General features: G+C 48.0%; 1 protein-coding gene across 18 annotated transcripts in view; it reads left to right on the top strand.

Annotated features, from left to right (window-relative positions):
• ARHGEF10L (Rho guanine nucleotide exchange factor 10 like) overlaps positions 1-17,170 on the top strand; it is a 147,243-nt gene that overhangs the window by 37,780 nt on the left and 92,293 nt on the right. For 8 of the 18 annotated variants that reach the window (XM_083628472.1, XM_083628486.1, XM_083628473.1 and 5 more), the window contains 4 exons: positions 7,639-7,730; positions 10,479-10,559; positions 11,409-11,575; positions 16,473-16,575. In XM_083628472.1, coding sequence (XP_083484598.1) covers positions 7,639-7,730; positions 10,479-10,559; positions 11,409-11,575; positions 16,473-16,575 — 443 coding nt within the window. Of the gene's footprint in view, positions 1-7,638; positions 7,731-10,478; positions 10,560-11,408; positions 11,576-12,994; positions 13,106-16,472; positions 16,576-17,170 lie in introns of all 18 variants that reach the window. The other 10 variants (XM_083628470.1, XM_083628488.1, XM_083628475.1 and 7 more) reach the window with 3 other exon arrangements.

The following is a 17,170-nucleotide window of genomic DNA, read 5'->3' as shown; positions in this document are numbered from 1 at the left end:
CAGAAGCCTCCCCAGGCCATGCCTCTCCCTAGCCCTGCCTTGCACCCTCTTTGAAGGCTTTGGCCTGGTTTCCTTGAAGGTCTCCTACTTTCCAAGAGGGAAGTTGCAGAGAGCAACCAGTTCCACGTATGAAGAAAGGTTGCAGCGTTTGGGTCATTTAGAGAAAAGAGGACTAAGAAGAGACCTGGTAGAAGCGTATACAATTATGTTTTCCTCCATCTCTTGCGACACTAGAACCGGTGGGCGTGCAACGCAGCTAAATGTTTGAAGATTCAGGTCCGATACAGGAAAATCCTCCATCACATTTGTTGTTGTTGTTGTTTAGTCGTTTAGTCATGTCCGACTCTTCATGACCCCATGGACCAGAGCACACCAGGCACTCCTGTCTTCCACTGCCTCCCGCAGTTTAGTCAAACTCATGCTGGTAGCTTCGCGAACACTGTCCAACCATCTTGTTCTCTGTCGTCCCCTTCTCCTTGTGCCCTCCATCTTTCCCAACATCAGGGTCTTTTTCAGGGAGTCTTCTCTTCTCATGAGGTGGCCAAAGTATTGGGGCCTCAGCTTCACGATCTGTCCTTCCAGTGAGCACTCAGTGCTGATTTCCTTCAGAATGGAGAGGTTTGATCTTCTTGCAGTCCATGGGACTCTCAAGAGTCTCCCCCAGCACCAGAATTCAAAAGCATCAATTCTTCGGCGATAAGCCTTCTTTGTGGTCCAGCTCTCACTTCCATACATCACTACTGGGAAACCTCCTTCACATAGTGCAGAGCTATCCTGCGGAACTCACTGCCACAAGAGGCAGCGGTGGTCACCAACTTGGACGGCTTTAAAAGAGGATGGGACAAATACACAGAGGAGAAGAGGGCTATGGATTGCTACTGGTCGCAATGGCCCTGTTCTGCCTCCACAGTCCGAGGCAGTGATGGAAATTGCAGAAGGAGAGAGGGATGTTGTGCTTGGATGCTGTTTCTGAGTTTCTGTTTTGTGACATCTGGTCGGCCACTGTTAGAACAGGATACAGATTAGATGGGCCACTGGCTTGATCAGGCAGAGCTCTTAGGTTTTTAACTCTGCAAAGGTAAAATCCACAGCGGTATATAAGCATACCAGCCAAACATTTCACCTGAAATAGCAATTTCCCTCTATGCGGGTCCCCATGACATTGCAGAGTACAGCTCAAGAAAGCCACCATGCTGCTTTCTGCCTGCAGATTCTTAAGGAGGGGGGGGGGAACGCAAAACATATTTCCAAAAACCTGGTTGCTTAATCAGTCTGTTATTCAGCTTATTTCCATAAGCCCACTTAATTTAATTGCTGTTTTCTTCCCGCTGATTACCTGGCGTTTGGTTTTGAGAGCCAGCTTTGCTGTTGACAGCCTAAATATTTACATTGTTTCCTTATGTTGATGGTCCAAAACAAATGTTGTGCGAGATCAAGTAGATTCAATACGGATAAAAGAAAGTCCTCCGCCGCCCAGGGCGTAGTTAAACTATGGAACTCTCTGCCACAAGAGGCAATGCTGACTGGTGGCCGCCAACTTGGATGGTGTGTTTTCATGAAAGACCCTCAGCACATGCTCAGAGGTGCCCTGTTTCCATGTATGTCTCTTATTCCCATTTGTGGATCAGTCAGGGATTGATCCCCCCCAATTTCACTTTTTCCTTAGAGCAAGCCTGGGGGCCTCCCTCCACGTTGTGGCTGATGAACTTTTTACATGTACAGTGGCTAGGGGTGAGCATCTTGTCCCCAAGCTTTCGTTCCTGAAGTTTTGGCTTTGTGCCGGAGGAAGAGGGATGCAGGGTATTGCGAAACGTAGATCCCAGAGGTGACATATGAACTTTGGAATCTGGGGGCCTTTAGAAAAAAAGAGAGAGCCGTTTTGGGAAACCAGGAAGACGGGGATTTCCAAAATGTCATGGAAAGGCAGGTTTTAATATATATCCCAGACCAGATAGTGGCCTCTACTGGCAGCTGGGAGAAAAAGTATTTATTTTTGAATGGCTGTTACAATTGCGCTATTACAGTGGTACCTCGGGTTACATACGCTTCAGGTTACAGACTCCGCTAACCCAGAAATAGTGCTTCAGGTTAAGAACTTTGCTTCAGGATGAGAACAGAAATCATGCTCCGGCGGTGCGGCGGCAGCAGGAGGTCCCTTTAGCTAAAGTGGTGCTTCAGGTTAAGAACAGTTTCAGGTTAAGAACGGACCTCCGGGATGAATTAAGTACTTAACCTGAGGTACCACTGTATTATTGATTTATGAATGGGGAAGGGCAGAATTATTTGAACGTAGAGAAGCTGCCTTTTGCAGAAGGCAGTCACGGCCTATCCTACAATTGTAATACCCATTCAATTTTTTTATTTTTGTTGGCTCCCGGCTGCCATTAGATTCTTTGACCGTTTAAAGTGGGGTGAGACCACCTTATTTTATTTTAATTTACTGCATTGATATCCCAGCTTCTTTGCTCCAAAGAGCTCAAGGTGGCATATATAATTCTCTTCCTTCCCACTTCACACCCACAACAACCCTGTGAGGTAGTTTAGGCTGAGAGTTACTAGCCTAAAATCGCCCGGTAAACTGAGTTGGGGGAGTTGAACCCCAGAGCCTGGTCCAGTGCTCTAACCACTGCACCACATTGCAGAAGGGACCTTCATGCCACTCCTATTCTGCTACAGTTGGAGTTCCTCTAAAACCTAAGTGACTTGCCTTTCTATCCAAAACTAGCACAATTATGTACCGTATTTTTCGCTCTATAAGACACACTTTTCCCCCTTCAAAAATTAAGGGGAAATATGTGTGCGTCTTAGGGAGCGAATGCAGGCTCCTTGGCTTCAGCAATAGCAACGCGAAGCCTCTGAAGCGCAGAGGGAGAGCTCCCCCCGTGCTCCAGAGGCTTCGTGTTGCTTTCGCTGAAGCCGCCTGAAGCCCCTGGAGTGCAGCAGGAACTCCCGCTGCGCTCCGCGGGCTTCAGGCAGCTATCCGCAAGCCTTCGGAGCGCAGCAGGAGTTCCTGCTGCCCTCCGAAGGCTTCTGGATAGCCGCCTGAAGCCTGGAGAGTGAGAGGGGTCAGTGCACACCGATCCCTCTTGCCCTCCAGTCTTCGCTTTGCTGGAGAGGCACTGCACAGTTTTCCCTCTCTACACAGCGCCCCTTCAGCGAAGCGGGAGGAGAAATGGAAGGGGCTCCGTTTCTCCTGCTGCTTCGCTGAAGGGGCGCTGAGCAGAGATGGGGAGAATCTTTTTTCCCCTGTTCTCCCCCTCCTATGGTCCGGTGCGTCCTATGGTCCGGTGCATCCTATAGAGCAAAAAATACGGTAATTAATTTCAGGGTGCTTTGGTAGGTGTTATTGTGGCTTCCTCCAATGACTCCTGGGAACAGAAGTTTGTACAGGGGGCTGGGCATTGCTAAGGGAGACCCCTGCTCATGGAGCTACAATTCCCAGAGTTCCACGGGAAGAGGGATTGATTGTAAGAGAACTCTGGGCATGTGCAGAGTGCCTTATTTTTCTTCAACTCGGGACTCAAGGATGTGTTGCAGAATATGCCAGTCTGGTGGGAGCACAGTTCTCTTATTATTTTCCTTTAGAACAGAAGAGTCCTGCTGGATCAGGGTAATGGCCTACCAAGGACTAATATATAAAAGGTAAAGGTAAAAAAACCCTGGATGGTTAAGTCCAGTTAAAGGCGACTATGGGGTTGCTGCACTCATCTCACTTTCAGGCCGAGGGAGCCAGCATTTGTCCACAGACAGCTTCCCGGGTCCTGTGGCCAACATGGCTAAACCGCTTCTGGTGCACTGGGACACCGTGGCAGAAGCCAGAGCGCACAGAAATGCTGTTTACCTTCCCGCCGGAGCGGTACCTATTTATCTACTTGCACTGGTGTGCTTTCGAACTGCTAGGTTGGCAGGAGCTGGGACAGAGCAATGGGCGCTCACCCTGTCACGGGGATTCGAACCGCCGACCTTCTGATCGGCAAGCCCAAGAGGCTCGGTGGTTTACTGGTCAGTTAAAACGTTAAAAATGTGTTAGAAAAATGTGACACCAGAATGCGATGTAGAGCAGCAATCCCTTGCCAATGTAAATTTGCACTGAGAGCTGTCTTACGGTTGTGTTTTTTTAGTGTTTTTACAAATCAGTGTAGATCCAGCATCCTAGTCCAGCAGCCTGTCCTCACAGTGGCCAGCCAGATGCTTATTATAGGAAGCGAACAAGCATGTCCACTTTGCACCCCTTTTGCATATCCTTATGCTGGAAAGGGACTTGCTGCATTGGAATTGAATTCTGCTTCTCAGTCATAGCTTTCATTTCTCCCCCTTTTAAGAAGCAAGTTTCTAGACCTCATGACTTGAGGGATTAAGGTGCTGTGGGTTAAACCACAGAGCCTAGGACCTGCCAATCAGAAGGTCGGCGGTTTGAATCCCCGCGACGGGGTGAGGTCCCGTTGCTCAGTCCCTGCTCCTGCCAACCTAGCAGTTCGAAAGCACCCCAAAGTGCAAGTAGATAAATAGGTACCGCTCCAGCGGGAAGGTAAACGGTATTTCCGTGTGCTGCTCTGGTTCGCCATGCTGGCCACATGACCCGGAAGCTGTATGCTGGCTCCCTCGGCCATTAAAGTGAGATGAGTGCTGCAACCCCAGAGTCGGTCACGACTGGACCTAATGGTCAGGGATCCCTTTACCTTTACCAACTGCCTTTGATATATGCAATACACACATAAACACACAAACACACACAGTCTGCTGGTTCCAGCAAAGGAAGAATGGACACAAAAACTTATGGAGTATGCAGAAATGGCAAAGCTTACCGGAAGAATAAGAAACCAAGATAACAAACTTTATCTTTTGTATTGAATATTTACAGATAAATTGCAAACAGATAAACACATGGGCAGGATTATTGTAATAACCTGCAGTTTCATAAGAGTATATATTCAAAGTAGATGAATAAATGAACAAATTAATTTGGATATGCAGAAGATATTAAAATTAATTAAAGGAACTGCAGAAAGGGGGGGAGTCAAGTTTTGGAAATGTCAAAATGATTGTAAAATCAGTGAAATGTATAAATTTGGAAAGTATATTAAAAACACACACACACAAAGGCCAGCGGCTCACCTAGTCCAGTATCCTGTTCTCACAGTAGTCCAGTGGGAAACCGGCAAGCAGGATTCGAACACAGGAGCAGCTCTCCCCTCCTGCGGTTTGCAGCAGCTGGTACCCAAAAGCATCACTGCCTCCAGCTTTTCTTTCCTCCTCTGTCAACGAGAGGATTTTAGCAATCTATTTCCAAAGCCCAGCCATTAAGGGACGGGCGTGTATGTGTGTGCAGGCAGGCAGAGAGCCAGCAAGAGGCGAGGCCTGGCATCTTCAGAAGGATGCTGAGCTTGGTGGGGGGTGGGGTGGAGCAAAGCAGCTGAGGAGGGCGAGGCGGAAATATTGATCGCTGCTTTGCCTGGGCACTGTCAGCATAAAGGCAAGAGGCAGAGAAATTGCGCCTTCCACTGCAGCGAAAGGAGTCGAGGATAAAATGGCGGAGCAGCCTTTGGAAGCCGGAGCTGCAGACTCGGGGCCCACAAGCTGCCTTTAAGGGTATGTCAACGGAGCTGATTTGGGGATAATTTCTCCCACTGCATAGTCTGTCCCATTGCTGCGATTTGGGTAGTGGGCGGGGCAGGTGTTGAGACCGAAGCCGCAAACCTCTTCCCTCCCCACTGTGTTTTCCTCTTGTGCTGCTGCTCTTAGATAGCAAGCCTGTGGGGAGGGAGCCTCTAGTTTTGAGTAGCTGCAGGGGAGCTGTGCTGGGAGCTCTTTTGGCACAAGTGTGAGGTGTAGATGCTTGAAAGCAGGGCGGGGAGGAGGAGCCTCAGGTTCCGGATGCCAAATGTATCCGCTCTCCCCAGTTGACCTTCCGGGAGTGCTTTTTGCCTGGCTGCAAAAGTTTCCTTGAACTCTGTTTGCATGTAATAGCTAGCCTAATGTGCAGAGGTGAAATTTGCACCTGTTGCTTCCATCCACTTTTTCAAATGGACCCGCCCACCTCTGGCACATGACCCCTGAAGGGAATTGCACGCTCAGCTTTTGCTGAAAGCTGTGCCGATAAAGTATCAGTCATCCTCTGTGGGAGGGACTTCATAACTTAGGGGCTGCCACCGAGAAGGCCCTGTTCTGAACCAACCTCTAAGAGCAGCAAAGGAACCAAGAAAGACCCTATTTGCCAATCTTAAACCCCCTCCCCAATCCACCAAGGGGGAAGAATGTAGCCTTTCGGCTATTTGGGGCATGAGTCATTTAGGGTTTTAAACTTTTAACGTTTAAAACATTTTGATAAAACTAAATTTCACTAAAGTCAAATTAGGACTCCATGTGGTTGTCAGTTGTGACTTAAAAACATCAGGAGTGCACAGCTGGATCAGGCTGGTCACCCCTCAGGTCCAGCATCCTGTTCTCACAGTTGCCCAACCAGATGCTCCAAAATCCACAATCAGGATTCGAACACAAGACCACCCTCCCCTACTGCAGTTTCCTGCAACTGGTATTCAGACGCACTGAGGCCTCCAGCTGTGGAGGCATGGCTTGGCCATTATGACTGGTAGCCGCCAGAAACCCAATTCTCCTCCACAAATTTGTCTGCTTCTCTTTTAAAGCCTTCCGCGTTGGTGGCAATTTCTGCCTCCTGTGGCAGGGAGTTCCACATGTTAACTGTGCCGCATGAAGACAGACTTCCGTTTGTCTCTCCTGAGTCTTCCAACATTCAGCTTCCGTGTGTTCCAGTGAGGGGGAAGCAAACTTGTTTATGCGCTTTCTCCACGCCACGTATAATTCTAGAAATGTCTACCATATCACCTTTTACGAGCCTTTTCTCTAAGCTAAAAAATCCCCATATTTATCTGTTTTATTTATTAGATTCATCATAAGATCTCAGGGCGATTCAACAGGGTAAAAATATTGCTTTTTGGCCAGAATACTTAGGAGTGGGGTGTGTGTGTGTGTGTGTGTGTGGCAGCAGCTTTGCTCTGACCTGGGTTGTAAAACGGAACACTCTTTTAAAAATCACTCCTGCGAATTCAAAAACCTTGGAAGTGCCGCAAACCGGTTTGGCAAAGTCTGTAAAAGAGCACCGACTTTCTGTGTTTGCCGAGAAACCACATTGCGAAGATCTGGAGGTGGATGTCTGTTAAGTTGTGGGTGAACATATCAGACGACACAGCGATTCTTCAAACAGCTCTTGTTTATTCACAGGCCAGAACAGAACTGAACTGAAGGGTTCAGCCAGCCTACTTATATAGAGCTCCACTAGAAACGCAACAGTAACCATTTTCTGTAACTATCCAGTCACTGAACGTCACTTTCAATCCCTTATTTGCATATGTGGACCTGAGTGAAAACTATCTACAGTATCCCCCTGCTGGCCCAGGGTGAGAACTTCAGTACATAACAATGTCCTTGACCGCCTGCCCGCGGCTATCCTCCTTCTGAGCTTGAGTTTGAACAGGATCCCTGTTTGTGTGCCTGTATTTTTAAAAGCGAAGGGCAGGTGCGCTGAGCCGCCAGGAGCTTACAGGTCTTTTGGGCTGTGGGGTGCGGAGGAAACGGCTTGAGGGATCGGCCCGTCTCAAGGTTGTCCCTTTTTACCTTCAGGTTCCTGGGCGCCGTCAGCAATGGGGAGATTGCCGGGAGCGCGCAAACTGGGGTGCGGACTCACAGCTGGAAACGGAGGAACTCCCGGCGAGGTAATGGCCTTGGGGGACGTGGCATTTGGGCCTGGATTCCTCTTTTTCTTTTTAAAATTTGTTTATTTTTATTAAGTACAAATTAGAAAACATACATATTTACAACAAAAGAGAATACAAAGGAAAAAGAAAATACATATAACCAAGGAAAAGAATTAGAGAATACTTTGCCTCTTTTCATATTTACAGTTATTTATACCTCTATAAAATGCTATTCACAATAAAGAAGTGAAATGAAAGATAAGATATCAGAAAAAAGAAAAAAAAGAACAAAGAAAAAATAAAGAAGTAAAAGAAAAGGATCATAGGTGAAAATTTGTAAAAGTAGATAAGTATTCACTATACATAGCCATTTCCCATCTATATTTATATTCAATTATATAATTTCATCTTGTCCTTATCTACCTTAAAATGTGTTGTTGTTTTTTAAAAAGACTTGCACCGTTTGCCTCACGCGTTTTTAACAACCCGTTCATCAGATCCTCTGTTCTTCATATTTTCCCTTTGGATTTCCTTAATGTCTCACTTTGTATTTTTTATAGTACACACAAGATTATTCTAAACACAACCAGATTTTTATAGTCGAGCCCCGGTTTTGTAAATAATCATTTAAGAACTCCCATTGCTTCATGACCATGGTTTTGGATTTTCTCCTTATTATATCCGTCAGTTTTGCTAGTTCCAGGTACTCGCAAAGTTTCCCCAACCATTCTCTTTTTGTTGGGATGCTGTCTTCTTTCCAATAGCTAGTAATCAAAATTCTTGCCGCTGTTGTCGCATATAGAAATAAGTTCGTTTTATCTTCTGGGATATCTTTATCTAAAATCCCTAATAGATATGCCTCTGCCTTTTTTGTGTGTGATGTCCTTATCAAATTTTTTATTTCGTCGTGGGCCTGGATTCCTTATGTTGATTCCTGCATTGCAGGGAGTGGATTAGATGACACCTGAGATCCCTCCCGACCTTACGATTCTTTGATTCGGTCATTCATTCATTCATTCATTCATGTTAAAGTGTTAGTGCTGACCTTGAAAGCCCTAAATGGCCTCTGTTCTGTATACCTGAAGGAGCGTCTCCATCCCTATCGTTCAGCCCAGACACTGAAGAAGACATCTGAAGGCAGCCCTGTTTAAGGAAGTTTCCATCATCTTTTTTTTATTTGTATACCGTCTTTCTATCTTACAATACGCAAGGCGGTTTACGAGCTAAAGATCTAGCAATATAATGTGATACAAAAATGTGATAATAAAACAAAACTTTAAACTAAGCAACCTACATCAAAAAGTGACACTCAGCAATTGTTATAGTATAAAATAATAATACCAACATATAAAAGTTAAACAGAAATCCACTCAACAGTTACAATAAATAATTTCTAAACTATAATCAGTAAAACAAGCCACAGTACATAAAATAATACAATGCAAATTGAGAAGCAGAGACTAGAGGGTGGAAAGAGGCCTTGCCTGATGGAGTCTTTTAATGTTTAATGCTGTACAGTGGTACCTCAGGTTACATACACTTCAGGTTACATACGCTTCAGGTTACAGACTCCGCTAACCCAGAAATATTACCTCGGGTTAAGATCTTTGCTTCCGGATGAGAACAGAAATCGTGCTCCGGTGGCGTGGCAGCAGCAGGAGGCCTCATTAGCTAAAGTGGTGCTTCAGGTTAAGAACAGTTTCAGGTTAAGAACGAACCTCCAGAACGAATTAAGTTCTTAACCCGAGGTTCCACTGTATTGTGTTTTTAATATTCTGTTGTGAGTCACCCAGAGTGGCTGGGGAAACCCAGCCAGATTGGAGAGGTATTATTAATAATAATAATAATAATAATTTATTATTATTAAGCAAAGGTTGGGTGCCTATCTGTCCGGCATCCTTTAGCTGTGATTCCTGCTTTGCAGGGGGTTGGACTAGATGACTCTCGAGGTCCCTTTCAACTCTACAATTCTAGGATCTGGGGGTTTGGGGAGTACTCTGGACTCTTTACCATACAAACATGCATGTTTCGTTCCAGAAACCCACAGGTTGTACCCAGCTTAATGAATGAACCCAGAACATAGGATGCTGTGTCATATATGGAGCCTGGATCATTGATCCATCTAGTTCAATATCGCCTACACTGACTGGCAGCAGCTCTCCAGGATTTCAGCCCTGCCAGGAGATGCTGCCAGTGTGGGTTGAGCTTTGGACCTTCTGCCTGCCAGGCAGGTGTTCTGCCACTGATGTGGGCCCTCGGCTCAATATTCTAGTCCTCGTGGTTCTGTATAAAATGAAACATAAGAAGCTGCCTCTCACTGAGTCAGACCATTGGTCCACCTGGCTTAGTATTGTCTGCACTGACTGGTAGCAGCTCTCCAGGATTTCAGGCAGGGTTTTCTCCCAGGCCTGCCTGGAGATGCTGCCGGGGATCGAAGCTGGGACCTTCTGCATGCGAGACAGGTGCTCTACCCACTGAGCCACAGTCCTCCCCTGCTTATGCCACACCAGTTGCCTTCAGTGGGTCTACTCTGTCAAACAGTGAGCATGCACCCCAAGCTCCTAGTCCTCATCGTGGCTTTGCTGTCCCTTCCTTACTGATCGAGCGACGTGGTCCTGTGCACAGGCACTGTTCCGAAAATGCTGTGCAGTGTTTCCGGTTCAACCAGAGTTTCCGGGTGGTAGAAATTTCCCCGTTTATTTTTATTTTTTTCTGGCCTCGAATCCAGCCACCGCCTCTTCCCACCTTGTGTTGCTGTCGTTCCAGGTGGTCAGGCTAACCCCCCAGCCCCAGAAGATGTGATCTATGATGACGTTCCTTACGAAAATGTGGACCTGATCCAGCGTGGTACGGCACCTCCCACAATGCCTCCTTTACCTATCTAGGTTCTGTGTCTTGTTACCTTGAACACTATCGTTTCCCCTCCTCCCTATTGATTTTAAATCACAACCACCTGCATTGTTTTCCTGAAAGCATTTTCATCAACACTGAACTCCAAGCCATGGTTTATCAAACGACGATTCACCAAACCGGGGTTTGTTTGAGATGTAGGGTGGCTTTTTCAAATTCCCGTTTTCCTTGTGCAGAAAAAAGTACACAATGAACTTAGTGCGGGCGAAGGAAGATAATACAACTCTATAGTACGTGTTCTGTAGATCCTCTATTTTAATTTCACTCCCGGCTAAGCTACAGGAAAGCAACTGCATGGGTTGGGCTAGATGATTTTTGGGGGTCCCTCCTGAAATATACTCAGAGTCGCAAAGTGATTTCATGATCTTTATTCAGCTCATAGTGGTGAGGAGGAATGAATGAATGTCCCCTCAAAGTATCTGCTTCAACTATTCAACTCAGTACATAACACCTCCCAAATCTACAGTTCTATGATTCTAATTTCTAGCACTGAAGGTCTCTAGCCTGGAAGGTTTTGCAAACTGGCCTGCCTTTTCCTGCCTTAATTCATCATACTGGAAACATTATTCCTCGTTCTCTGTGTTATTTCCTCCTTCCACTTTCAGGGGCTGCCTTGCTCTGCCTGTCGTCTCTCATTCTATTCACACCCTTTTTTCCTTTCCTTCTCTCCCTTGGAAGGTTCCTGTTTCAGAGGACCAATATCCATCCATCACCATCCTTCCCCAGTCGCGCCCACTGTTGCGTCTCTGCAGTCCTTTTCACTAACTCCCTGTCTCGTCCTTCCAGATTCAGACAAGAGCCTCATCTATGAAGATGTCCATCAGGACGGACCACAGGAGACTGAAGATCTAGGCTGGAGCTCCAGCGAGTTCGAGAGCTACAGCGAGGAATCTGGGGAGGAGAGCAAGCCGGGGGCGGAACCAACAAAGCACAAAGTCTCTTTCCAGCCAAAGGTAACAAGGAGAGGGAGAGAATCTTGCACCTCCCTTGTCAGAGGCAATATGCCCCATAATAGCAGTGGCCGGGAATCACCAGCAGGGAGAGCTCTGGTCCTGCTTGCCGGATCCCCATTGGATGGGCCGTTGGCCTGATCCAGCAGCCAGGTGGTTCTAATACTCGTGTGGCCTGCTTGTCCTTGAGGACTAGGAATTTAGGACTCCAGTCTGAGTGAACACCAATATCTGCTCTGATTTGTTCTCCGTGCTTCAAATGAGCACGGAGCAGGGAAGCTGGTGCTCTTCAGATGTTGCTGGACCGACCACAACTCCCATCATCCCTGACCCATTGGGGCTGTGGAGCTGTGGGAAGTTGGAGTCCACCTGGAAGGTTGGAGGTTCCCTGCCTCTGAACTAGACTGTCACTTGCCTTCACCACCCTTGGCTACCTCCCCTTAACTTCTCCTAGCTCCCTCCATCGCTTGCCTTCACTGACCCTAGCTCCTTCCATCACTCGCTTTCATGGCCCCTAGTTCATCGCTTGCCTTCACTGACCCTAGCTGCCTCCATCACTTGCCTTCACTGACCCTAGCTCTTTCCATCACTCGCTTTCATAGCCCCTAGTTCATTGCTTACCTTCACTGACCCTAGCTGCCTCCATCACTTGCCTTCACTGACCCTAGCTCCTTCCATCACTCGCTTTCATGAGCCCTACCTCATCACTTGCCTTCACTGACCCTAGCTCCTTCCATCACTCGCTTTCATGGCCCCTACTTCATTGCTTGCCTTCACTGACCCTAGCTGCCTCCATCACAACCCTGTCTTCTGGGGAACCTGTGCCCACTCTGGATTCAGCCAGATTAGAAGTCCCATTATCCCTGACCGTTGCCCATGCTGGCCGCTGGGGCCGCTGAAAGTGAAAGAGTCCAGCCACATTTTGTTTCCTTATTTATTACACGGCAGTTATTACCCACCTTTTTCCTCTTGAGGAGCTCCAGGTGGCATATATAGCACTCCCTCCTCATTTAATCCCCGCAGCAACCCTGTGAGAGAGGCTCGGCTGAGAGAAGGCAGTGACTGTTCCCTCAGATCACACCCAGTGAGCATCATGGCCCGGTGGAGGGATTCGAACCCCAGTCCTGGTCCAGCACTCTAACCATTATGCCACACCCACTCAAATAAGGGATCAGGGACGGAGGGCCCTTCTGGACAGTCAAAGGCTGTGTCAGGGCTGCTTATGGCTGTTGGCTGTCCTAACCCCGCTGCTATTTTGAGGGTGGTTTGCTGGTGGTTTGGGGTCTTTTGCCTTTTTTCTGGGTCTTGGCTTGGAGCATCGTGTCTGCTTACCTGGATTTTTCTGTCTCTGCTTCCCCCCTCTTTGCTGCCGCGGCTTCCTCTATCCTCATGCTGGCTTTTTTGGGGGGGGGTGAATGCCAGCTTTCTCCTGACCTTCATAGGTTGAAGGAGAGGTACTCCCAGACTAAGAGGGACATCCAGGCTTTGAAAGTCGGGGGGAGAGATATGCTGAAGCAAAGATACGACGGCAAGGTACTGTCTTTCCTCTGCACCCCACCTCGATTCCCCCCCACTTTTTGTCTGCGTTTGGGTCGCGAATCACACTCTTCCTTTCTGCCAACCTGTTGCCTGTCTCTCTCTCTTTCTCTCTCTCTCAGCTTTGCAGAAATTAACCTATGAAAATCTAAAAACACTAAAACGCTGCATCTTTTTCGCCTTGCAGTTTGCTGTCCTACACAGGAAGGGAAGATTTCTTCACTCCAAGGGGTGGGGTGGAGGTGCCAGAGGCCAAAGTGGGCGGGGCCAGAGGCCAAAGTGGGTGGAGCATAATTGTACCTTTGCAAAGGTATCCCAAGAGTCATCTAGTCCAACCCCCTGCAATACAGCAGCTGTAAACACTATTTATTGCGTTTATATGCCATGGCGCAAGGCAGCGTACATGGCTTTTCTCCTCCTCCTTGGCCTCCTTTAATCTCCACAACAACCCTGCAAGGTAGGTGATGCTGCGAGGCAGTGACTGCCCCCCAAGGTCGCCAGTGAGCTTTATCCCAGTGGGGATTCGAACTCAGCTCTCCCAGGTCCAAGTCCAGCACTCTAACCACTGCACCACTTGGCTTGTTTCGAAGCACACACACACACAACTGTCTCTCTGGCACTGCCGTCCAAGCAAGCAAGAGGCATGATCAGAGCTAAAGGCAAAAACACTGAGATTCCCTACCAAAGCTGAACTTGTTATTTATATTCCCTGCTCCTTTGTTGCCCTGTTTATTCCTATGAGCCACCCATCAGAAATAAAGTGGGGGGGGGGCGGGCAACCTGGGAGATGCCCCCCTCACCATGTGCAATGCCATCTCCAAGGAAGGCTTCCTCGTGCCCTCTTTGCTATTCTTTTGGGCTGGCAAATATTTCTTACATTATAGATCCAAGCTTGTGTATAAAGTCTTGGCAAGTATTTTAAACTACTGTTTTTAGTAGAAAGGTACTTTAAAACAACAACCCTGTGTCGTTTTGCAATATATGGGCTGCAGACATGGGTGGCGGCGCTGTGGTCTAAACCACCGAGCCTCTTGGGCTTGCCAGTCAGAAGGTCGGTGGTTCGAATCCCCGCGACGGGGTGAGCTCCCATTGCTGGGTCCCTGCTCCTGTCAACCTAGCAGTTTGAAAGCACACCAGTGCAAGTAGATAAATAGGTACTGCTGTGGTAGGAAGGTAAATGGCATTTCCATGCGCTTTGGCTTCTGTCACGGTCTTCTGTTGCGCCTGAAGCGATTTAGTCATGCTGGTCGCATGACCCGGAAAGCTGTCTGTGGCCAAATGCCGGCTCCCTTGGCCTGAAAGCGAGATGAGTGCTGCAACCCCATAATCGCCTTTGACTGGACTTAACTGTCCAGGGCTCCTTTACCTTTACCTTTATATGGCTGCATTCAAATTCTTGTAGACCCCCTGAAACAAATACAGTGGTACCTCGGGTTACAGACACTTCAGGTTACAGATGCTTCAGGTTACAGACTCTGCTAACCCAGAAATAGTACCTCGGGTTAAGAACTTTGCTTCAGGATGAGAACAGAAATTGCGCAGCGGCGGTGCAGCGGCAGAGGGAGGCCCCTTTAGCTGAAGTGGTGCTTCAGGTTAAGAACAGTTTCAGGCTAAGAACGGACCTCCAGAACGAATTCAGTTCTTAACCCGAGGTACCACTGTAGACTGCAGTTAGTCCTGTCCACTAATTTCGTCAAGTCTACTCTGTGTAGAACCAGTGTTGGGTGCAACCCTATATAGACCCTCCTTGCAGTTCTGCCCTGGGAATGATGATGGGCCCATTTGAAGGGCGGGTTATCCAACTGGAAAAAATGAGAAACTGACAATGACTTTTTAAAAGTGTAAGGCTGCAGGAAGGAGGAGATCACTCCTATTCAGGGGAATCCCGCAGCTCCTTTGTTGAATGCAACTCATCCCCTCGCCCCCCAGTGATTATCCAAGTATATTAAGAGAGAAAAAGACCTGTGCTTTTGCCCCCAAAGGAGTACGGTTTCCTTGGCGGGAGTTTTGCTAGGAAATACTAAGTCCGTGATGCATCTGAATTGCTGGAAGCTGAAGTAGGAGAGTTTGATTTTGTGTTCGAATCCTGATTGCAGGTTTCCCAACAGGGGCATCCGGTTGACAAACCATGAGAACAGGCTGAGAGGGACCCGACAGGCCATCGACCTCTTCCATCTGCACTGGCTCTTCTTATGAGTAACAGTAGCAGAGGGCTGCCGCCCTCATACCTGCCTCATGCATGCCATGAAAGCCAGTGTGGTGTAGTGGTTAAGAGTGGTAGATTCGTAATCTGGGGAACTGGGTTCGCGTCTCCGCTCCTCCACATGCGGCTGCTGGGTGACCTTGGGCTAGTCACACTTCTCTGAAGTCTCTCAGCCCCACTCACCTCACAGAGTGTTTGTTGTGGGGGAGGAAGGGAAAGGAGAATGTTATCTGCTTTGAGACTCCTTCGGGTAGTGATAAAGTGGGATATCAAATCCAAGCTCCTCCTCCTCCTCCTCTTCTTCTTCTCTTGGGCTTCCTGCAACCACCTGTGAGAACAGGATGCTTTGCTAGATGGGCCGACGGCCCGATCCACAGATGGTGGCAGCTATGCTTCTGAATCCCAGTTGCTGGAGACCACCAGAGGAGGAAAATTCTCTTGTGCTCAAATCCCACTTGCGGGTTACCCTTTGTGGCATCTGGGTGACCGCTGCAGCAATAATAATAATAATAATAAATTTATTCATACCCCGCCCATCTGGCTGGGTTTCCCCAGCCACTGTGGGCGGCTCTGAACAGAATATTAAAAACACGATAAAACATCAAACATAAAAAACTTCCCTAAACAGGGCTGCCTTCAGATGTCTTCTAAAAGTCTGGTAGTTATTTTTCTCTTTGACATATGGTGGGAGGGCGTTCCACAGGGCAGGTGCCACTACCAAGAAGGCCCTCTGCCTGGTTCCATGTAACCTCACTTCTCGCAGCGAGGGAACTGCCAGAAGGCCCTTGATGCTGGACCTCAGTGTCCGGGCTGAACGATGGGGGTGGAGATGCTCCTTTAGGTATACTGGGTCGAGGCTGTTTAGGGCAGGCTTCCTCAAACTCGGTCCTCCAGATGTTTTTGGCCTACAACTCCCATGATCCCTAGCTAGCAGGACCAGTGGTCAGGGATGATGGGAATTGTAGTCTCAAAACCATCTGGAGGGACAAGTTTGTGGAAGCCTGGTTTAGGGCTTGTAAGGTCAGCACCAACACTTTGAATTGTGAAATTCTTTGAGAAGAAGTTGATTGCTGGGTGAGATGGGTGCTGGGCACGATCCGGCCCAGGTTCTCCTTACCTTCTTGTGCTGATTTCTCTCCTTCTGCGCCTGGTTCCTCGCAGATGACCCAGCTGATGAAAGCGGCCAAGAGTGGCACGAAGGATGGCCTCGAGAAGACCAAGATTGCCGTCATGAGGACTTTCTTGAACAGGAAGGATGTTCCAGGTAACCTTTCTTTCTGTTAGTGTTAGCCGTGCTTTCTTGGGTGACTTAGTGCAAAGGACCCGAGAGCCCTGCCGGATCGCAGCAAAGACCTCTCCAGTCCAGAATCCTTTCCCCCATGCTAACCAATCGGATGCCTTCAGGAAGGACTCTCCTTTCCCTATCCTGAATGAACTTTTCACCCATTTTGATGCCTAGCCATGGCTTCTTCCCAAGAAACCTGGCACCCTCTGTCTCCAAGATGGAGGACAGGATGCTCAGAGGCCACAAACCACGATGGCAATGTTCTCCCTCCACTGATGGCTCAAGGACCGCCACTCTCCAGTTCTATACTATTACAGTGGTACCTCGGGTTACATACACTTCAGGTTACATACGCTTCAGGTTACAGACTCCGCCAACCCAGAAATAGTACCTCGGGTTAAGAACTTTGCTTCAGGATGAGAACAGAAATTGTGCTCCGGTGGCGCAGCGGCGGCGGGAGGCCCCATTAGCTAAAGTGGTGCTTCAGGTTAAGAACAGTTTGAGGTTAAGAATGGACCTCCAGAGCGAATTAAGTTCTTAACCCGAGGTACCACTGTATTCTATTTCTATGCCA

This window comes from Podarcis filfolensis (genome assembly GCF_964270895.1).
Source record: "Podarcis filfolensis genome assembly, chromosome: 8".
Lineage (NCBI taxonomy): Eukaryota > Metazoa > Chordata > Lepidosauria > Squamata > Lacertidae > Podarcis > Podarcis filfolensis.
This window is presented reverse-complemented; position numbering and strand designations above follow the sequence as displayed.